Below are 23,984 nucleotides of genomic sequence, written 5' to 3'. Positions count from 1 at the left end.
GAAGGTTTCCTACACTTGTTGCTTCAATTTCCTCACCTCTCACTCCTCAACCTCATGCAATTCCTTGGCAGTGTTACCTATAATCTCTTGACTTGTAAATCTCAGGCCACAGATTGATTTTGTTTATGCTTTAGCTTGGATAGTCCATTAGCTTGGATGCTCTTTGCTTCCCTTGGCTGCTGAGGCACAGCTCTCTTGGGACTCCTCCTACCTGTCTGACTATTCCTTCTGAGTCTTGATGAATCATCATCCTGCAGCTGCCTCCTAACTTGGCCAGTCCCCAAAGCTTTGTCTTGGGCTGTTTTCTTTTGAATTGTGAACTTTAAAATATAGATAAATAGTTGATAGATAGATAGATAGATAGATAGATAGATAGATAGATAGATAGATAGATATTTTAATATAATTATTTTCCTTTATAATCCAATGTATTTTAAGAATCTAAAACAATTATTCTGAAGAGTTCATAAGCTTCACTATACTGCCAATGGAGTCTGTGATAGCAAAAAGGTTAAGAAGCCCTTCTATAAGCTTCTTTAGATGATATCAACTCCCTTTGATTCAATTATTATTTTTATATAGTCACCTAATATATACATCCAATCAAAATCACTCTCTTGACTTCCATCTATCATTTCTAACTGCCTAATAAACATCCTAATCTGGGTGTTCTATAGGTATCTCAAACTCAACATATCCAAAATGGAACTCATCATGTTTTCTCCAAAACCTCTCTCTCCAAATTTTTCTATCTCTATTGGGGATGAGCTGCCATCCATATGGTCACCCAGTTTTGCAACTTTCAAGTCATCTTTGACTCTCTTTCCTCCAGTACTGACTCCCTTTTCAGTTTCTTGTATTCTTGTAAATTCTACCCCCCACAATTTCTCACATATTTGTGTCCTCCTCTATACTCATTCAATCACCACCCTAATAATTCTCTTTGCTTCTTCTAGCTTCCCTCTCTCTTTATTCCATTCTTCTCTTGACTGTCGGACTTCCATTTCTAAAACACAGACCTAAAAATGTCTCTTATGTTCAAAACTCTTCAGTGACAATTAAAGTCCCCAACAAATGATTCTCACCTACCTTTCTAGTCTTATTTCATACTACTCCATCACTCACTCTGCTACAGACATCCTGGTCTTCTAGTTGCTCTTCACATAGGACATATAGGACATTCACTTCCCTACCTCTGAGACTTTATACAGGCTGTCACTAGACCTGGAATGACTTCTTTTGCTCCCTTTGCCTCATTGATGCTCTAACATTCTCCAAAGTGTATTCCAAACATAGACATTTAAATAACTTAAAACAAAGAGTGGGAACTTGACAATGTCCTATCCCAAAGGCTGAAATGGAAAGTGTAATGGTGGTATTTTTCTGGACCTTTCATGGCAGCTGTGTCCCTTCTTTGATTTCAGAGGGTAACTAGTAATTTTCCTTTTAATCCTTCCCTCTCTCCTCAACTAACTAACCCCTTAAGTGGTCCAGAACCCCTAAAGTAGTTCCTGAAAGCTCTGTCCTCAGGACTTTTCAGCCCAAGCTCTCTGAGAACAGCTCAACAAGTTAAGGTACATGAATACTATGGAATACTATTGTTCTATAAGAAACCATAAATGGTCAGACTCTAGAGAAGCAGAGAATGACTTGTGGGATCTAATGCTGAGTGAAAGTAGAATCAAGAGAAGAATGTACACACTAACAACAACGTTGTGAGATGAACAGTCTTGATGAAAGCAGCTTCTCTCAGCAGTTCAGAGAGCTAGACAACTGTATAGACTGACTATGGACAATGTTATCCCCATCCAGAGGAAGAAAAACAAAACACACACACACACACACACACACACACACACACACACACACACACACACACCCTTCAGAATCTGATGAACACTTTATAAAACTTCTCTTATGTATTTCTTTCTCTTAATCCTAATTACTTATACCAAAAATAAGTAATCTGTAAATACGTTTATCAAAATATGTATGTGCAATACTAACCAGACTGTTTGCTGCTGAAGGGAGAGGTGTGGAGAGGGTGGAAGGAATAATAAATGTGCATATGGATGAAAATAATTTTTTAAAAATCTTTAAGAAAGTCCTGAATTTTTTGTTTTCTCACATTTGATCTGTTTGCAAGTCTCGTCAATATTTTACAGTCTTCTTCTCATCATTGTTCCCACTACTATCATTCTATTAGAGGCCTTTATCATCTTAGTACTGGGCAGCTGGATGATAGAGCAGAGAGAGCACCAGGCCTGGAGTCAGAAAGACCCAGTCTCACACTTCCTACTTGTATGCCCCTGGGCAAATCACTTAACCTTTTTTGCCTCAGTTTCCCTATCTGTAAAATTAACTGGAGAAATAAATGGCAAATCATTCCAGTATCTTTGCCAAGAAAAGCTCAAATGGTGTCACAAAGAATTGGACATGACTGAAATGATACAATACTGGAACTACTGTAACAAACTCTGAACAAGTCATTCAAACTTCCCATTTTCTTCTCTTCAATTCATCCTTTTTATAACTATAAAACTGTAATCTTCTGTAGGAAGAGATATGGTCATCTTACTTCTCTGTTCAAAAATAGTCAGAAGCTACCTATTGAATAATTTCAAACTTCTAGTATTCAAGGTTCTCCACAATCTTATACTCAATCTTTTGAGCCTTTCTTCATGGTATTCTCCTCCCCACACTCATAACTCAAACCAATTTATACTATGTCCCATGCTTACCTGTCAACATTAGAAAGGGGTGCAGTTTTAAAAAACAACAACAGAAATATGAGGAGAAACCAATTAACAGAAGTGTGCAGTTTAAGAAAAGATATCATCCAAAAATGAACTGGGTCACCTGGAGTTTTACTCACAAAGAATGGAGAGCTCAACCAAGGCAGGAGTTTGGGGTATTGGAGCAGGAAGGGCACAGGACTCCCCGGAAAAGATGGACCAGACTCCAAAGAAATAAATCTCCAGTGGTACCATCTGTCCCCATTGGTACCAGAGTTCCAAGGCCAATCCCACTTTTGTCACTAATTAATGACACCCTCTAATTTGAGAGTGGCCAGAGCCATACAGAGGGGATTAGAGGCAGGAGAGGCAGGAATCAAATAGAAATTTATTTCAAAGTAAAGAATATGGTCTGCAAGCAAGGAGGGATCTAGATACATGTGCCATAGTCCGGCCCACTGGGGACCCAAGGCAGTGAAGAGAGATCTCAATGGCTATACAGTGAGCTGTAGATCTGACAATGAGGGGTAACAGCAACAATGAGATAAATTTGACATATAGCAGAGCTTCCTGACCCAAACATGGATACTTGTCCAGTGTCTGTCCAAGTTCAGAGAACACCTGGTCAAAGCACTGCAATGCTTATGGGATTTTGTCATCCAGGGAGTAGGTGCAAAGAATTGTGATCATGCCAGACTCAGGGTCCAGCTTGTACCTAACATTGTGTAGACAGGGACCATGTCTTATTTAAACTTTGAATCTCTCCAACTTATCTTAGCAGTGGTCTGCACATAATAGTCGATTAATGAATTTTAAAAGGCAATATACTGTTGTCATCCTAGATCTTGAAGATGAACTTTTAAGGGTCTCTGACTTGTCAGAATAGCTGTCACAACGTCTGAGAACTGACACACATGAAATTTCCCCTATAGGAAAGGCTTCCGGGTACTGATATTAACTCTTATTTATCACACTCTCCTAACAAGTTTCATTATCCATTTTTCCAATTCACAACTGATTAAAAGTAATAGGTTAAAAGGATGCCAAAGTTGTTGCTGGAGGTTATTATATTGAAAATAGTGAGAAGCAAAAGATGATAGTCTGACTTTGACAGAGCATCAGAAAAACTAAAGCAGACACAGAACTAGAAAAGAAACTGAGCCTTAATGAGGAGAAGACTTTAATTCAGCATGTTCTTTTTAATAAGGCAGGGAGGTTGATAGGTGCCAATGGCTTTAGGAAATTTTAAGTATGCCACTAGACTAGGGGCACTAGTCTGTCAAAGTGAACTAACATCATAGGTGGGGATGCTAGAGTACCTGCATGTCAGGAAATGTCTACCTGGACTTCTATCAGAGTCTTCTTAGTAGACTCAGGAGCCTTCTCAGAACAAACATTATATTCACTCTAAGTTAAGAAGTAGTTTTAAAATTGGAGAATTTCTTCATTAAAAAGGAACAACATCCATCTCCAAAAATATTCCTGGAACAGGGAAAGATTTTTTAAAATAAATTTTAATAGACATGCTCCTGATTTCCTAAATGAAAAGATAAAGTCTGCAAATGTTTTAATTGTGGTTTTGAATGTGAACTTGACTTCATAGGAATCCTGCTCCAAAGCCCTTAGAGCAATCATTAGGAGTGTCTCTCCTCTCCCTTGAGGAAAATTCAAGTGTATTCACAGATGGTGCTTCATGTAATCATAGAAGCATTTACAATAGGTTCAATAGCTGGCTGTACATGCTGCACACTATAGTGAACCTTTGGAATCTTCGTTCCTAAATTATTTGTCAGGGAGTGTCCAAGTTTTGGCCCTTTCCAAGCACAGACTGCCACAGGCCCCTCTGTTATTCCTACCAGAAGGGGGCTTAGAAGGAGTCTGAGGAAACACATTTTGCTTATTATTTAAAGAAACAGAGCAACAGTGAGACCCTCTTTCTACTCATTAAGAAGAATCCATTACAGTTACCCTTCCTATGTGTATTTGTTTCATGAAATATTTTACTGAGGTATCTAAGTGCTAAGGAAAAAGTCATTCTGTTCATTCTGGATTCTGATACTTAAATTTCTCAGACAGATGCCTAAGTCACAGAAGGCAAGACCTATGGAGGACAGAGAGCCTATCTTAAAATCTTGCCTCTAGTGAATATTTATAAGCATCTGATAGCTTGTCAGATAATTCGTCTTCAGATCTGAATAAGACTTTTTCTTCTACAGTATTTTCCTAGAGCGGTGTAACATTTCTAGGGATGCTTCACTGGGAGGACTCTGTCAACAACCAGCTTTTCACTGGCATTAATGTGCTATAAAAGACAATGAAGCATGACTCAATTAAACCGCAAAAAAAAAAACAAAAAAACTGCCGTCAAATAGCACTAACCTGGTAAGTTTTCAAAGCTTTGTGTGGGTTGTCTGCTGAATGACTAACATTAAAGTCAATTCTTTGAAAACATACCCCAAAGAATCTGCCAAACTCACAGAAATAAGACACTCTAAAGGCCATAACTTTGGGTTGATTGCTCCACCTCCAGCATCATACTTTGATGTTACAGTTTGTGGTACATAGGATCATTTAAGAACATGGCTCGGGAACTGGCAGGGACCTCGGTGACCACCTTACCCCTTTTTTCAGAATGGAAGACTGAGGCCCTAGAACATGAAGTGACTTGCCCAAGGTCACACAGATAAGAAGCTAGGATATGAATCCAAGTCTCCTTTCACTGTACAATTTAATCTTTAGTAATTGTGGAAAATAACAATAGATTCTCCCATTAGGGAGGGAATAAAAGCTTCAGCACCTGTAATGGAAGAATGCCTCTTGGCTTCCTGAATTAAGTTTATTTCACTTTAGGAAAATTTAAGTAGTAAGGAGTTGAGGTTTTGTTTTCTTTTAACGTCACCCTAAAATATTCAACTGGGCACTGTTACTTCAAGTTTTGACCTCTGGAGGCAAGCAAAGTAAGACTAATTCCTCTTTCATAGCACAGACACTCAAATACATGGAGGGAACATTCACATCCTTTCCCTCAAATTTTCTCTCTTCTATATTAAACAGCCCCAGTTTCTTCAACTGATCATGAGGCACAATCATGAGTCAGTTCTGCTCACCTTTCTCTACATATGCACCAGTTTGGCAATGTCCATCTCAAAATGTGGATCCCAGAATTGAACATAAAATTCCAGATGTGAGTTAACTAGAGCAGAATATAGTGTCATCTATGTTCTCTTTAATATAGCATCCAATTGTGCTAAATAAGACATCATTTAAAATATATAGCTTGTTTCATTTTACACATTAAAATAAATCATGTGAGCAATTGTAATGAGTCATAACTTTGTCAGAAATCCCCAATTAAAGACATATGAATTAAATTGCCTTTTATTTTTGAGAAATTGCTCCATCTTAATTATTTTGCCTTTTCTCTCCCAATTATCTGGTCACAAAAAATAATTCTAAGATCTTGGTTTTATATAGTAAAATGATTTAAATATTGCCTGTTACATATTGTGAAAAACATTTATTTACATGGAGTGATTATAAATATTTATCAAATATTAATATTCATCCACAAATGAAATTTAGGTAGGGATGAATAATAAAAGATTTAATATTGCATTCATAGTAAAAGAAAACAGAGAGGTTTCATAGATGTATAGAACTGGAAAATACCTTTGGCATCATCTAGCACAATTCACATATGAGGAAACTGAGGCTCAAAAGGTGAATGGCATCCCCCCAAATCACACACTGAATAAGTAAGTGGCAGAACTGAGGCCTGAACCAGGCTTCTGAACTCTTAGTCCAGAAATATTGTGCTCAGATCATCTACCCTCCATCTAGAATACAAATTACAAGTTCCTATTAATACCTTTCAGTAGTTTAGCTAAATAAATAAAATAAGCAACTAGTCAAAGATTAAGACAAATCTGAAGTCATTTGAAGTAGGTGCTTAAAAATCATCACATTTTTAAGCATCTTTTTAATTGAAGTTACAAAATTTAAAAAAAAAGTACATCTGAAAAACCTGTCATACTAGATGTTTATATGTATTATGATATGTGTGCATGCTGGTGTATGTATGATATATGGCTATGGATGTAATATAATGCGTAATATATATACAGTGATATGCATGATACTGTAATCAATTGCTAGCCAAATGCATACAAAAGGATGGTGGCTGATATTCTGAGAAGGAATAAAGAGTTCATATCCCAGGAATTTGAGTTATGCTGATATCTAATTGGAACAATTCAAGATAAGAATGCCACTTTTCAAAATTTATAAGAATCTTATAAATAGTTTCCTAGTCTAGGATATATTTTTAAAAGACCTTCATTAGCATTTGTAAATAATGTTCACCCCACATAAATTTTTACTTTGAGAAACTGGCAAACAACTACACAGGTCTAGATTATGAGAAGTAATGAATTCCATGAAGTGGGTGCATTACTAGAATTCACACTGTATATTTCTATGGGGCTGGAACCAATTACCCTGTTTTAAATGATAAAAATTTCCAATACTGCAAATTCAAATGTATGCTTCCAGAACCCAGACCCATTATTTCCACTAATGAGGACTTAGATACATTTGCAAGGCTAGATGAATAGTAGGTTTCAATTCAGTGTCAGACTGCAGTTGTTAGAATGGAGGTTGGAGGTTGGGGGATGGGGGGGAGGGAAGAAGGCTACCAATTTTGTGTTTTAATTCCTTTGCAAGAAGCTTTGAAACTATCTTCCAGAACACTAGATTTGTGTTGAAAGCCCTAGATTCAAATCCCATCTGCAGTCTACTAAATAAGTGACCTTAAGACAGGTCGCATAAACTCTTGGAGCCTAAAGTTTTCTTTAATCTGTAAATTCTGGATGATGATGCTTTCACCACCTACCTTAAGCAGTGCAGTGAGTTAAGCCTTTTGTAAATCTTAAGATACTATAAAAGTTATGAACTATGTAATGACAAAACAATTTGAAAATTATAAAATGCTTTATACTATAAGCTCTTATCTTGCCTGGTCATATGGTTTTATGGCATATCTTTTTATCTGTGGAGAAGACATGGGTTTCAAGTCATATAAATCCATATAATTGAGGACAAAAAGACCTGTAAAGTTTGAAGGTTTTCTTCATACTTTCCATATTTAATATTTACATTATTTCTAGGTTACAGAAATGATTAAAATAAAGTTCATAAGGAAATCTGAATAATTTTCTAAGCTTGTAACAAAATGCAGAGAATTCAATACAATTCCACAAAGACAAATCCCCAAAGTTCCTGCTCTCAAGGAGCTTACATTATACTGGGATGGGGATAGGGGAGAAAAGTATAACATATACAATAAGATGTTTATGGGACAGAGGACAGAAAAAATCACAACCTTGGGGAAATTAGAAAAGGTTTCACTAAGGAGGTGACTTTTCAATTGTATCTTGAAGGACAATAAGAATTATTAGTCAATAAACATTTATTAAAGGTCTATATCATACCAAAGACTCATGTATCTCAGATACAAAGAAAGACAAAAGATGGACTCTGCCCTTGAGATCCCAGCCTAATCCTAAGAAGCAGAGATAAAGATGGCATTCTGGGTATAGAGGATGGCTTGTGGAAATGCATAGAAGTGAGAGTTCAGGCAATAAGTTTGGCCAACTTTGGTAATCTAGTTTGAGTGGAAAAAAAAGAGGGAATGAAGAATAATAATGTGAGATAAGACTGTGGAGCTTCCTGGAGCCAGATTATAGAAATTGAGTCACATTGTGAATTTTATTGGTTCAATGAATCTAAAAATTATAGGTTAAGAATTTAATCTGGAAATTTTGTGATTTTATTGTATATTTCATTATGACATGTTTTAGTAATAAAAAACATCAAAATGATTGCTAAAACTTAATGAGTGTCAAAGTGATTATTCTTATACTTAAAAACAATTAATTGGGCTTATAATTAAATCATCTTTAAGTATTGATTTTTGTACATCATGAATGGGTTTGAATTTGAAATATGATCTTCCAAAAAAGAGTTTATAATGAAAATCTTGGCAGACACATCTGTAAAGAAGTGACTCAGGTATCGGCATTGTTTCTTCATGGTCCCTTTCATGTTAATGGTAGATGTAGAATATTTTTCTAGATCACAGAAGGTCAGTAACAAATCCACATGTTGACATGGAAAGTAAAACTTCCTTCCCTCTACAAAAATATTTGAACATATCCTCCTGAGAACAGGCTACTCTATAGATCATTCTTAAGGAGGTTAGGAAGCTGATATAGCTATAGTTCTTGCCAATGCAATACAGATCTCAAATATGCAGCAATTGGTCACTAAGGTGCTCAGAAGCAGTCTAGAGTTTCTCAGATCTCCATAGGATATGCCATTAAATCTTTTCCTCCTGCTGAGTCTGACTTTGGTGGGGGGGAAGCATATGGTATAAATATAAGAGTACATTTGGTAGTGAATGCAATGGTATAATGATGGCTCAAGTCCATTTCTATAGACTTTCAGTAATTGCTGTATGGTAAATATGGACATGTTTACTTGTGAATTAGAAATCATTTTAGAATTTTTCTCTCCTAAGACATTATATAAAATATTAATATAAGTTAAGATTGTTAGAGATAAAGTTGACAAAAATCTGGCAATTTATATATACATACATACATATATAACATATATATATACTATGGATTTAGTATATATGTAATATATATATATATTTTATATATACTATAATATTCTATATATTCTAGTGTCTAGGTGATAGATATGGTATCACCTATATACTAGAATATAACTTCTTTTTTTATTTAAGGCAATAGGGTTAAGTGACTTGCCCAAGGTCACACAGCTAGGTAATTAGTTAAGTTTCTAAGGCCAGATTTGAACTCAGGTCCTCCTGACTCCAGGGTCAGTGCTCTATCCACTGCATCACCTAGCTGCTCCTAGACTATAACTTCCTGTTAAAATATAAGGCTGTTGAAAATACAAGTATCAAAATAACAAACACCAACATCAATATCCTTAATATTCAAAATGTTCTGAAAATGAAAATTTTTGAGATGAGAAAAAATTTCTATTACCTATATGAAATATAAAAAGTTACCTGGATTGTAATTAATTTGAAAGTTGAAAATGTAATCATGCTAAAATGCAGGATGATGATGATGATGATGATGATGATGATGATGATGATGATGATGATGATGATGATGATGCTAAGAGACATTTATATAGCACAATAAAGTTTACACCAAACTTTCTTGGACAGGTAAGTTGTATCTTAAGGATAAGTAAACTGGCCCCAGGAGATGAAGTCATTCCCCAAAATCACACAGTATTGAACTAGTGGAAAGACTTGAACCCAGGTGTTTGGGTTTGAGTCTAATGTTCCTTCTATTCTGATGTACTAACTCTCAAATTATATAGATTAAAAAAAAAACAACCAGAATGTGATCTATTTGGTAGAAGATCCAGTTTTAACAAAAATAGCATTAAAGAAACACAGTTATATAAAATTCCTATCATATAAAATGCCCTTACAGAGTATATTTACTATTATGGAAAATGTTTCCTTTGTTACCTGAGATAAACATCCCTTGGTGAATTTTGCTAATATGCCTATTTGTGTCTCAATTTTATTTATCACTAATAATAAGACAATTTTCAGTCTAATGCCCCATTGAATGAAGTATATGTTATCACAAATTCCATAAGACATTATGTTATTTTTTAGTGTATCATGACTTCATTATAAAAAACAGATTAATATATGGATTTGGTATCAGAACACATGGAAAACAATAGCACCCATCAAAAGTTAATAGCAGTAAGGATACAATGATTAAGATAAAAGCCAATTACATATTACACATTTTCTTTTGTTCTCCACTTACCCTGATGCAAACTGAGAGGGTCTAACCTTTAAGGGTTAAAGAGTTTAATCAATGTCAATGTCTGCTCTTCGGGAGGCGCTAAGAAGCATCTGTCTACGTTACCCAACACAACATCACTTTGTCAAGCCACAAGGCCCCCAAAGCTTGTCAAGTCAGCCCCCAGAAAGCTCTCGGTGGTTAGAACCCAGCTCCTTCCTGCTTGACCTATTATTTGATATTTGACCACTTGGTTGTGAGACACTTGCTCTTTCCGGCTGAAATGTCACTGGGGCGTCTTGTCAGCTCCCCGACATCTCGGCCTGACATACAATTTTACTTTTGTGTGCTACAAGGCAGAAAATGCAGGGCGATGGCCTGGCTCTCAATTCTGTCAGGCTTGGAGAGGGGCGTCGCTCCGGGGTCCTACCCACCACCACAGAAAGAGAGCCGCTTTTGAAGGTCAAGGCAGCCGTTACCTTCTCCTAAATGTATTACCTGCAACACTGGTTTGGGAACTGTCCTTAGAAAGTACATAAACACACCATCGACATTCTCCCTGCACAATGGTTTGACTTTCTTATCCACTGCCGTTGATAAAAGGATGAGTTTTCCCCGCCTGCAGGGACCAGATTCAGCAGTTAACTTAACTTGTTCAAATGGGCAAATGGTATCATGTAGCTTTACAAGGAGCACCCTGACCTTCTCACATTGACCAGGAGTGACATTATTGTGCAGGAGGAGAGCAGTCACATCATTTCTGTTTTGCACAACCTGCTTAAAGTTTGCAACTAAATGCTTGTCTTCAGTTGAGCTGACAAGAGAGAAGAGGGGGCTCAGTGAACCATGGCAGGGCTGCCATGAAATGACAGGAATCATTGGCATACATTTCAAATAGCTCTCTCGATCCTATTAAAGTATTGCAGCCCTGCTTTAAAATAGACAAGTATGAAACAACTTTGATAGATAGAGACTAAAATGGCTTATTGATTTTTTTAAGTCTGAAGAAAATTACCCAAAATGTGTCATTCTTTAACATTTAAAAATATGTTACATAAAAATGAGCAACTATGATAATAAATAAAACTTTAAAAAACCCAAGTTGGTTATTTCATTAATGCAAGAAGACATAGATACACACACACGCACACACACACACACAATCACACAATCACACAAACACCCGACACAAAGGAAGACACTGAGGAATCTCACAAATTAATTTTTAAAAAGACAAATTATTGTTAAATATACTGAAACAGAATTTATATGATAAGAAAATCTTTCACACAGCATTTTAATTCTTAAAAATATAATTCCATGCTATTTTCATAAAAATCAGAATCTGTCTTATATTGTTCTTTTGGAATTAGTAATTGTAGTCACAGCAGAGGAATGGGAAGCTTGAGTATGGGGCAAACTATTTACAAATGCTTCCTTTAGGAAAGTATAAGGTGTATCAAGCTCAGCTTGCAGTGGCAAGAAATCCCCGTTCATGTTTCGGTCAGCATGAAGAGTACTTCTTGAAGAAATGGAGAGATTTGAATGGTCTCGTGATCCCTAAAATGATGCATAAAAATAAAAAAGAAAGAAAGAAAAAGAAGTCAAAATATTAAATAAGTATGGAGGCTCTAGCTTAGTGTAAGATTAAATTATAATATATATATATAAAAATGTATGAAAATTAAAATAAATTCAACTGAATACATGTGCATCATATAATAACTATTTACCACTAAGCCAGCATAAAGCACTTCTAACCAAACATTTTGAGCAGGCACTGGAATTTTTCAAAGGCCTATATCAAATTTTTCAAATGCCTATATGCCTATATCAAATAATTAATACAATCTTGCAAACAATAACTTTTGTAAATACAGTAGGCTAACACTTAATCTCACTAATTTTGGGGTCTATATAGTCTGCTTAATCTCTTAAAAAGGAGGGAAGAAAGGAGGGAAGGAAGGAAGAAAGAGAAAGGGGAGGGAAGGGGAGGAAAGGAGAAGAGAAGAGGAGAGGAGAGGAGAAAACAAAAAGAAATAAAGAGGCACACATCTATATTTTAAAAATTATTATCTAGAATTTTTGTTGTTCAGTAATTTTAGTCGTGTCTGACTTTTTCATGATTCCACTTGAAGTTTTATTGACAGAGGTACTGGAGTGGTTTGCCATTTCCTTCTTCAGTTCATTTTACAAATGAAGAACTAATACAAACAGGGTTAAGTGACTTACCTAGGATGGTCATAAAGGTATGAGGCCAGATTTGAAATCAGAAAGATGAGTCTTTCTAACTTCAGGCCTGGTTCTCTATCCAATTCACCATCTAGTCTCCCTAACTAGAATTACTTAATGACTCAATGTAGTAGTAAGAAGATAAATCAATCTCTGTTTTTTTAAAGATACTATTCTAAGACATAAATTACAATTTGGAACAATTTTGTTGCTTGTTACAATTGTCTGAGATTTTGTCTTTGTCTTTAAAGTATTCTATGTGATAAAAGCTGCAGTTGGATAAAATTTAATATATGTGATTGCAACACAGAAATACCAATTTGTTAGATATTTTAAAAAACATTATCCGAATCAGAAAGCTATTAAAGATCAAACACTTTTCATGCTATATACCCTTGAAGTACCTGGAAGTTTGATTTATACTTTGAAAAAGCTCCCCATTTAACTCCTATGTCTCAACAGTAAGCACTGATTTATATTTGGCATGGAAGAAATCTGAACATCAAAAGTAGGACATTATTTCTAGGAAAGGTAGAGATGGTAGAGAGTAACCAATTGTATGCCAGAGTTATTCCAGACTGACACAAACCAATACACCTAATATTACAGGCAACAAACTTCAAGTTGAAATACAAATTCTGAAGTATAGTAGTTTTTGTTTTTTATTCCTACTAGATTTGACCACAATATAATATGATATAGAAATAATTTTAACATGTTATTAGAAGCTACCATAATATGTTTAAGTGTAACATAAATCTATCCTACATGTAAAAAATGAAAGGAAGTCACAGATGACTTTAAGAGAGTATTAGAAATTCTACTGCTGTATACTTCACAGTTTTTGTGGGGTTTTTTTCTTACATACAACTGGAGAAAAATCAATGGCTGCATCTAACACCTAGTTCAGCAATTTTCTTTGATGTTGGCTCTTTTGATTTCTTGATACTCTACTGCAAGCTTATAGCTGACAAAAATCATCCCTTTTTATGCCAGGCCTTAAAAAGACAAGTAAAATGGCAGTATATTTGACTGGATAGATGAAGAAGCTATTTAAACCCACCCCCAAGGAAGGAAAAGAACTCTAATGATTATGAAGTAAGTTACTTAGCAGATTAATCAATGGTGGTTTGTGGAGTCTCAAAAGCTCCAATCTGGGAACTAGGCTTGCCATCTCTCCAGTCATCCCAGATAGATAAGACTTGGATATCTCTAACTATGGACATAGCTCACACATCTAAGGACTTAGGAGAGAGTGCTTTACTACTTTTATTGCTTACTGAAACTACAATTTCAAATGTTGCAGGTTGTCTGTAGGATTATTACTAAAGCATAAGCTCCTTGAGGTCAGTAATAGATTTCATTAATATCTTATCCCATATTGTAAGCATTTAATAAATATTTGCTGAATGAACTCTATCCTCATTTCTACTTGTTCTAAAACTGTAAGTAGAGTAATAGGCATGTTAGGATACAGTACAGTATATAGCAAGAGAACTTTCATTTATTCCCTTCTCTTTTTTTCCTTTTATCCATTCCTCATAGCATTTATTTGCAGTGTTCAGAATAGCTGTTTTCAACATAGCAGTGTGCTCTAGCACAAAGTGGGTATAAGACTCAGATACAGTTTTTTCTTATATTCAGGGAAAATTTGCCTATTTATAGCTTCCACTCCTTAATCCTGATTTTTGTCTTCTTAGAACAAGCAGAAAGGATCTATCTGAGTGGTTCTTTCCCTTCTTCTATCCCACATGATAACCTTTCAAGTATTTGAAGTCTATTTATATTTTCCTCCCTGCTTTCTCTTCTCCAAACTAAATATCCTTAGGTGCTTGCATCTTTCTATGGCCCAGTTTTCAGTCTCACTATCCTGTTTCATCCTCCTCCACATACACTCCAACTTCCTAAATGTGATACCCACAGCTAGGTACAGTACTTCAAGATATGATCTGAAACAGAGGAGTTAGCACTTCACTCTCTTTGGATATCATACATCTGTCTCTTAATGAAGCTCACATCTGTTAAAATCCAACTGGCCTTTTTTGGTTATCCTGCCACAGTACAGGCTTTGCAGTTCACTAAACAAACCCTCAGGTCACAGAATCAGAAATTTAAATCAAGATTTTTCTCAGGCATTCTCTGGGTCGAATTCATATCAGAAAAATGTTCACTCTGTTTTTGCCTGAAGATTTCCAAAGAAGGGAAAACCACAATTTCTCAAAGCAGCCAATTCCACTTAAGGATAGTGCTAATTGTTATGAATATTTTCCTAACATCAAGAAAAGTTCTTGCTATTATCCTCCTTTGCAAAAGAATGTCCTGGTCTCACAAACAATACAATATTCCTTAAGTTGACATTTAATGAAATACAGAATTTGTTTTCTAAGAGTACTTTCTCAACTCTATACAAAGTATATTAAAAACATTCTATAGCATTATGAGCAGCCATCTCAAACAAACGTTCTTCTGGATGGGTTACAAGTTCTTTCCTAAGACTTGTACATACTATTGTCTCAGTCTCCAAAACTTCTGTCAACCACCTAAACTAAATTTGTCCCTGTAACTTGCAGTGATTAATCCTAGGCTTTTACTCCTAGGCCAAGAAAAACTGTATAATCCCTTTCCCCCTCGACAGATCTTTCAAAGTCTCTGCTGAGTTTTGTCTTTGCCAGACTGAGCAGTAACAGTTTCTTCAATAGATTTCAAATGACATGAATTTAAGGTTCAGCATCATCCTGGTGGCCCTCCTCTGTACACTCTCTAAGTTGTTAAATGTTCTTCCTAAAATTCCTAAAAACCCCATTTGATTTGTTAAAACAAAAATACACTTAAAGTGTCAGGACTAACTTAGTACTCCAGACGGGATCTGACCTGGGCATTGTACGGGAGAATTATCACCTCCCCATCCTGGCAGTGATGCCTTTTTTTAAGGCAGCCTTACACTAATTATCTTTCTTGACTGCTATCTACACTGTGGTTCTTACTGAGCTTCCATGCCACTAAAACGCTCTGATATTTTTCAGAGATAATTGTGCTGTGTTTCCTTCATCTTGAACCCATAAAGTTGATTTCTTTGAACTTCACATAATACTTTACATGTATTCAAGTTCTTGCCAGTGATACAGATTATTCACCCAGCTATGCCTGCTCATCCTGTGCATCCAGATCCTCCCAAAAGTTTATTGAAGTGGAAGAAAAGGGGAAGAGGATAAGCATTTCTATAACATCTCCTATATATCAGCCAGTACCCTATGTACTTGACAAATATACTCTCCCTGGAAGCTCTTCCTTAGGGGCTCCCTCTACCATACTGTCAGCTGTCCTTGAATGCTCCCGACATGAAAAGGATACCCATGTTGCACTCTAACTACACCCCTATTATTCCTCCTCCTTGCCATATAATCATCCATGTCTCTCTGTCCCCTTCTTCCCCTCTTCGTGACTCTCCATAACCTCTGTGTGACACTTACTTCTAGTAGTACTGAAGCATTTTGTGTTCGTTATTTTGCTATTATATAGCAATACTGGCAGAATGTTATTACTGGCAAAAAATGGACTGTTGCTTTTGTGAGCAACTTTGTGTCAGTGAAGTAGCTTTGTAATTTCCTGAAAGCAATCCAGTTCCCCTCTTCCTCTTTCACTCTGGAACACACTCTTTGACTATTCACACTGTCCATCCAAGACATACAAAAGTGGATAAATTCTATAGAGTGTCCATCCAGATATGTGTTGAGATCAGGGCAACATTTTTCATCCATTTGATCTTTCCTATGTGAAAGGACAAACTCCTTTGACTGATTACAGTCTCTGTAATGTTCTGATGCTTAATGTAATCAGCACAATGTCATCCCAAACAGGAGCATTTGTATAACTTCACTATTTATGGGGAATTATTCGATATGGATTGTGAGAAGTATTTCCTCTATCACAGCAGCAGTTAATTTTAGCAAGTATACATCTCTATATTTTATGCCTTACCTGATGTTTGTTATCAAGGGGTCATTGGACAAAATTATTTCTGTCTTATTATCGTCTAAGGAATCTTTAATGATTTTGACATATGAGTGGAAGATAGCTTGCAAAAGAGACTTAAAGAGAATTTTTGTTTTACCAAATCAAATGGGGTTTTTTGGTAATAAACAATAAAGAGAAGGAGATCTAATAATTTTCACATCTTTTAGTTAACTGTGAAATGGTAACAATGTGCCTTCCTGTTCAAAATCATTTGTGAATGCCTACTTGTTCCCTAATAATATCCTTATCAATAATGTCTTTGTGTAAAGAAGACTCAAAGATTTAGTATAGATGGGAGAGAAGGTATACCATTTAATAGCTACCAATGTTCTTTTGGTTGCCTTTGGGGGGGGAAGCATAAAGTTTGAGATTTGGGGTTTTTTAACATTCCTTTGTTATTTTGCCCTCTTTCTAATACGATATATACTAGATCCTTAATGCTCTTTAATGTTACCTCCAGTTTGGATATTCTCTGCATACATTTGGTCCACTCTAACTGCTTTTGTCTTCTTTGTTCTCTTTAGCTCCAAAGCACATTTGGGATTGTGATGTTAGATTCAATGTGGTGGTTATATTATTCTTAATGAGGAAAATAGTTTCTTAAACTTTTTTTTTGAAAATTTTTATATTTTTTTCTCTTTGTAGTCCTTCTACATTTATCCTTGAATACCCATGGATGGGGATGGCTAGGTGGCACAGTGGATAAACCACCGGCACTGGAGTCAGGAGTACCTGGGTTCAAATCTGGTCTCAGACACTTAATAATTACCTAGCTATGTGGCCTTGGGCAAACCACTTAACACAATTTGCCTTGCAAAAACCTAAAAAACATACCCATGGATGAGTTTGCTCAGTTAGACAATTACCTGGTACTTAGGGTGGCCCTTGGAAAGCAGACTTGTTCTATTATTACTGCCATATGTGAAGATTTTTAGCATCCCTGAACCTATCAGAACTTACTACCTATGAGAACTGTTATAAGTTCTGTCTTTGAGAACCCAGGAGCCCCTATATCATGAAAAATACCAGATAGGGAATTCACATATGCCAATGTTGCTGGAAAGATACTTCTTTTTTTCCCCTTCTTTAAGTGACTTGCCCAAGGTCACACACAACTAGGCAATTGTTAAGTGTCTAAGGCTGGATTTCAACTCAATTTCTCCTGACTCTAGGGCCTGTGCTCTATCCACTGTGTCACCTAGCTGTCCCTGGAAAGGCATTTCTTAGAGAATTATATTTGCACTCTGCTGAAAGTTAACTAAGGTGATATTTGAATTTAGCTAAACTGGTCCTTAATAACAGATTTAGCCTTATCATAAGCTTGGTACCTTTATAGCTTTAGACCTGCATGAAGAGGGACTTTATGAACCTCAAGTCACCTCCAAAATACAAAGACACACCACAATATAACTTATATAGAAACAACAGGAAAATGCTTCAATGAAAGAAATATTCTAATGTAACATATCCTACCATCTTTATCAAAATAGAAACTCTTAAAAGTTACTATTCACTAACTGGTCAAAAAGACACCTTTAAATCATTTAAAATCCATATTTATTTAAGAAGTACTTTCAAAATGAGAGAAGTCTTAGGGAGTTCTATCATTTCTGGCTGAATTATGCAAAATTTTAAAAAGTAAATTATTTATCTGAAATAAAGGCTGGGTATCATGCAAATCTTCATAGAAGTAGTTGCATTTATTCTGCAAGTTGTAAATGGTTCTATTTTCACTGTTATAGTTCATCAGCTAAACACATATTTGGGATACAGAATGTGTCTCATAAAAAATTTGCATTTAAAAATCTTAATGAAATATTATTGGAAATATCCAATAGCCATAAACTTTTTTCAAAGTCTAATATTTAAATTCTTGAGTGTGTTTTTACAAGTAAAACTAAATAAAACATTAGTCCTAAATACAATAATCACTCAATAAACTATACATGAATTAAAATCACATTTGGCAAATGAAGTATCTGAAACAATGACACTGAACTATCTTTCTTATAAATTGTAAACATAATCAAGTTGAATATTCCACAGGTTACCTATTACCTTTAAAAAAAAACCAGAAAGGCTATTTAGTATACCCAAATAGCATTCTATGTAAATGATGTCAGACAGTAGTTAGAAAAAAACACTAGACCAGGGAAGTGGAAGCCTAAATTCTAGTCCCATCTCTGACACTACCTACTGAGTAACCTTAGTTAAATCACCTCACATCTATAGGCCCACAGCTTCTTTATCTGTAAAATGAGGGGAATGGACTTAAACCAATCAGAATTTCTAGGACTAATTAATATTCATATTCAATGTCAGTCAAAAAACTTATTTTTTGGAGCAATAAATATGGTCAAATTACTGTCTTCTTCTGTACCTTCTGTATCTGTTTCATCAACACGAAAATAGGATAATGTACTAGATGGAATCTGGATTCCTTTTAACTTTAAAAAATAAGCTGCTAGTCAAATCAAGAAAGAATAGTCATTAAAACTGACAAGTAAAGTTTTACAAGGGTAATTCTAAAAATCACATATAACTAATATAGGAAAAGTCATAATTTAGATATATGTATTACCTGCAAGGTCTTTGCATGAAAACATATTTTGTCAAAACTTATGTCATTGGGAATTTCCGGCCAAGATGGTGGAGAGAAAACAGTCACTGTGCTAAAGTCTCCTGATCTTCCCTCATATATATAATATGAAACAAATCTCTTAACAGAAACATGATCAACAAAACCGAGAAAGAGAAGCTAGGAGAAGAACATCTACCTCAAGGTTTGTCTTCAAGGATCATGGGTAAGCCCGGGCACAGAAAGCAGACTCTGGCAGAAGCATAGGATGGGGTGAGAGCCAGTAAGCTTGAGAGCAGGACTAACCTGATCAGCCACAGAGATGTGAGCCAACTGGGGAGCAGAGGCATGGGTTGCAGCACTGACAGTCTGGAGCTTACAGACAGGGCTGGAGGGTGAGTTCCAATGTAGGAGAGTTACAGACATGGATCCCTGGGTTCCTCTGATCTGGAGGAAGCCTCTTCCCAGAACAAACACAATTACTGCCCACCTCCTCCCCAGGCTCAGATGTGAGCAGCAGAGCTCCCTCAGCTGTGAAAAGGGAAAGACTGTTATCCAATAAGATGAAACTGGATATATCCCTACCTGGGAGAAAGACTCTAATAACTCTCGAGAATTTTAACTCTATTAAAGAAAATATACTTAGCCAGAAGTGATAGACACTCATGACTTTTCTGTAACTCAGACAGAATGATTTAAAAACAATACCTCCTTAAAAAGGGGGAGAGTAAGGGACCTGGGGATGGAGGAGATTGAATGGGGTAAATCTCATTACATTAAGAGATACAAAAGACCTACTGTAATAGAGAGGAAGAAGGGAGATGAGAACCACCTGAATCTTTATCTCATCAGGCTTGACTTAAAGTTGATTTACATGCACTCAATTAAGAAATTTATCTTACTTTTCAAGTATTTAATGGGGGGGGAAGGGGAGGGGGAGGAAAAAGGGGAACTAACAGAAAGAAGGGAAGGAAGAGGGGGGGAAAGGGAAAGGGGAAAGAAAGGGGGAGAGGGATGATAAAAGGGAAAACACAATGAAGGCGGCAGTATTCAGAAACAAAATATGGGGAATATGAATAAAGTGAAAAAGGGGAAAAACATAAACAGGGAAGATAGCATGGAGGTCAATAAAGAATTAGTAATTACAACTATGAATGTGAATGGGATGAACTCTCCCTTAAAATGTAAACAAATAGCAGAGTGGATTAAAGAGCAGAATACTACAATATGCTGCTTACAAGAAACTCATCTGAAGCAGAGAAATACATATAAGAGTAAAGGTAAAAGGCCAGAGCAAAATATATTTTGCTTCAGTTGAAGTGAAAAAAGCAGGGGTAGCAATCCTTATCTCAGACAAATCAGCTGCAAAAATAGTGTTAAAAGAGATAAGGAAGGAAACTATATCCTCCCTAAAAGGTACCATACACAATAAAGTAATTGCAATACTGAATATGTATGCACCCAAAGGAATAGCATCCAAATTCTAAGAGGAGAAGCTGAAAGAACTACAGGAAGATATAGACAGCAAAACTCTACTAGTGGGAGACCTCAACTTCCTACACTCAGATTTAGGTAAATATAATCATAAAATAAACAAGAAGGAAGTAAAGGAGGAAAATGGATTTGTTAGAAAACCTAGATATAATAGACTTATGGAAGGAAATTGAATGGAGATAGAAAGGAATATACTTTTTTCCCTGCAGTACATGGCACTTACACAAAAATTGATCATGTACTAGGGCATCAAAACATAATGATCCAAAGAGCAATGGAGCTTGGCATGCAACCAAGAATCCACTATCTAGCAAAGCTGAGTCTTCTCTTCCAGGGGAAAAGATGGACATTTAATGAAATGGGAGACTTCCAACATTTCTGAATGAAATGCAGAAAGGCAGAAATAGTGAATTTCTGCAGAAAGGTAGAAATAGTGAATACATCTTTCTCAGATCATAATGCAATAACAATCATATGCAATATTGGGACACAGAAATATAGACCTGAAACTAATTGGAAACTAAATAACCTCATTTTTAAAAGAAATGATGGATCAAAAAACAAATTACCAAAAGAATTAATTATTTCATCCTAGAAAATGACAATAATGAGACAACATACCAAAACCTATGGGATTCACTCAAGGCAGTTGTCACAGGATATATTATATCTTTAAATGCTTATATGAATAAATTAGAGAAAGAGGAAATCAATGAACTAAATATGCAACTAAAAAATTAGAGAAAGAACAAATTAAAAACCCCCAAATACCAAATTAGAAATTCTAAAAATTAAAGGAGAAATTAATAAAATTGAAGGCAAGAAATTGAATTAATAAATAAAACCAAAAGTTGGTATTATGAAAAAACCAATAAAATTGATAAACCTCTGGTCAATTTGATTAAAAAAATGAAAGAAAAAACCAAATTGCTAGTATCATAAATGAAAAAGGTGAACTCACTACCAATGAGGAGGAAATTAAAGTAATAATTCAGAATTATTTTGCCCTACTCTTTGACAAGAAATTTGATAATTGAAGTGAAATGGATGAATAGTTACAAAAATATAAGTTGCCCAGGTTAAAGGAAGAGGAAATTAAATACCTAAACAACCCTATCACAGAAAAAGAAATTCAACACACCATTATTGAACTCCCTAAGAAAAAAATCTCCTGGGCCAGATGGATTCACAAGTGAATTCTATAAAACATTTAAGGAACAACTGGGTTCCATTTCTATATAAACCCTTTGGAAAAATAAGTGAAGACAGAACTCTGCCTAATTAGTTCTATGACACCAATATCATACTGATACCTAAACCAGGAAGAGTTAAAACAGAGAAAGAAGACCTATCTCCCTGATGAATATAGATGCAAAAATCTTAAATAAAATCTTAGCAAAATAATTACAACAAGTTATCATTGGGGTAATACATTATGATCAAGTAGGATTTATCTCAGAAATGCAGGGTTGGTTCAATATTAGGAAAACTGTTAATATAATTAATGATATCAATAATAAGCCTATCAGAAATCATATGATTATATCAATAGATGCTGAAAAAGCTTTTGACAAAATACAGCACCCATTCCTACCTACTAAAAACACAAGATAGTGTAGAAATAAATGGATTGTTCCTTAGAATAATAAGCAGTATCTATCTGAGACCATCAACAAGCATTATATGCAATGGGGATAGGCTTCAGGTCTTCCCAATAAGATCAGAGGTGAAACAAGGATGCCCATTATCATCACTACTAATTCAAATTGTATTAGAAATGTTAGCTTCAGCAATAAGAGAAAAAAAAAGAAATTGGAGGAATTAGAACTGGGAAGGAAGAGACAAAACTCACACTCTGCAGATGACATGATGGTATACCTAGAGAATCCCCAAAAATCATCTAAAAAACTACTAGAAATAATTAGCAACTTTAGCATAGTTGCAAGATATAAAATAAACCCTCATGAAACCTCAACTTTTCTATATATGACTAGCAAGATACAGCAGGAAGATCTAGAAAGAGAAATGCCATTCAAAGTAACCTCAGACAATATAAAATAGTCTATTTTCCAGAGCAGACTCAGAAATTTTTTGAAAACAATTACAAAACACTTCTCACACAAATTAAATCAGATTTAAATAACTTGGGCAAACAAACTGCTCATGGATAGGTCAAGCTAATATAATAAAAATGACAATTCTACCTAAATTAAACTACGTGTTTAGTGCCCTACCAATCAAAATTCTGAAAAATCTCATTAGAGTTAAAAAAAGTTGTAAGTAAATTCATATAGAGAAATAAAAAGTAAAGAATTTCCAGGGATTCAATGAAAAAAAGGTTCAAAAGAAGGTGGCTTAGCCTTACTAGATCTAAAATTATAAAACATCAGTCATCAAAACTCTCTGGTATTTGTTAAGAAACAGAATGGTGGAACAGTGGAATAGATTAGGTGCAATAGCAGGAAATGATTATAGTAATCCACTGTTTGATAAACCCAAAGAGTCTAGCTATTGGGATAAAAACTCTCTGTGATAAAAACTGTTGGGAAAATTGAAACTTAGTATGGAAGAAATTCAGATTAGACCAACACCTCACATGTATGCCAAGACAAGATCAAAATGGATACAGGATTTAGACATAAAAAACAATATTATAAACCAAATTGAAGATCAAGGAGTATTATACCTGTCAGATCTATGGAAAGGGAAGCAGTTTATAACCAAGGAAGAGATGGGGAACATCATTAAAAACAAACTAGATAATTTTGCACAGACAAAACCACTGTAACCAAGACCAAAAGAAGTGTAGTAAACTGGGACACAATTTTTACAACTAGTGTTTCTGACAAAGGACTCATTTCTAAAAAATACAGAGAACTGAGTCAAATTTTCAAAAAACAAGCCATTCCCCAATTGAAAATGGCCAGAGGATATGCAAAGGCAATTTACAGATGAGGAAATCAAAATGATCCATAGTCATTTGAAAAATTGCTCTAAATCATTGCTTATAAGAGAAATTCAAATTAAAGTATCTCTGAGGTACCACCTTACACCTTTCTCAGA

General features: G+C 35.3%; 1 protein-coding gene across 5 annotated transcripts in view; it reads right to left on the bottom strand.

Moving 5' to 3' along the window:
- Positions 1–9,806: 9,806 nt before the first annotated feature.
- CCDC171 (coiled-coil domain containing 171) overlaps positions 9,807–23,984 on the bottom strand; it is a 459,446-nt gene continuing 445,268 nt past the window's right edge. For 2 of the 5 annotated variants that reach the window (XM_074197548.1, XM_074197550.1), the window contains one exon: positions 9,818–12,163. In XM_074197548.1, coding sequence (XP_074053649.1) covers positions 11,954–12,163 — 210 coding nt within the window. In that variant the 3' untranslated portion in view covers positions 9,818–11,953. Of the gene's footprint in view, positions 12,164–23,984 lie in introns of all 5 variants that reach the window. The other 3 variants (XM_074197551.1, XM_074197553.1, XM_074197549.1) reach the window with 3 other exon arrangements.

This window comes from Macrotis lagotis, chromosome 8 (genome assembly GCF_037893015.1).
Source record: "Macrotis lagotis isolate mMagLag1 chromosome 8, bilby.v1.9.chrom.fasta, whole genome shotgun sequence".
NCBI lineage: Eukaryota > Metazoa > Chordata > Mammalia > Peramelemorphia > Peramelidae > Macrotis > Macrotis lagotis.
The sequence above is the reverse complement of the archived record's forward strand: the minus strand, read 5'-3'. Positions and strand labels throughout refer to the sequence as shown.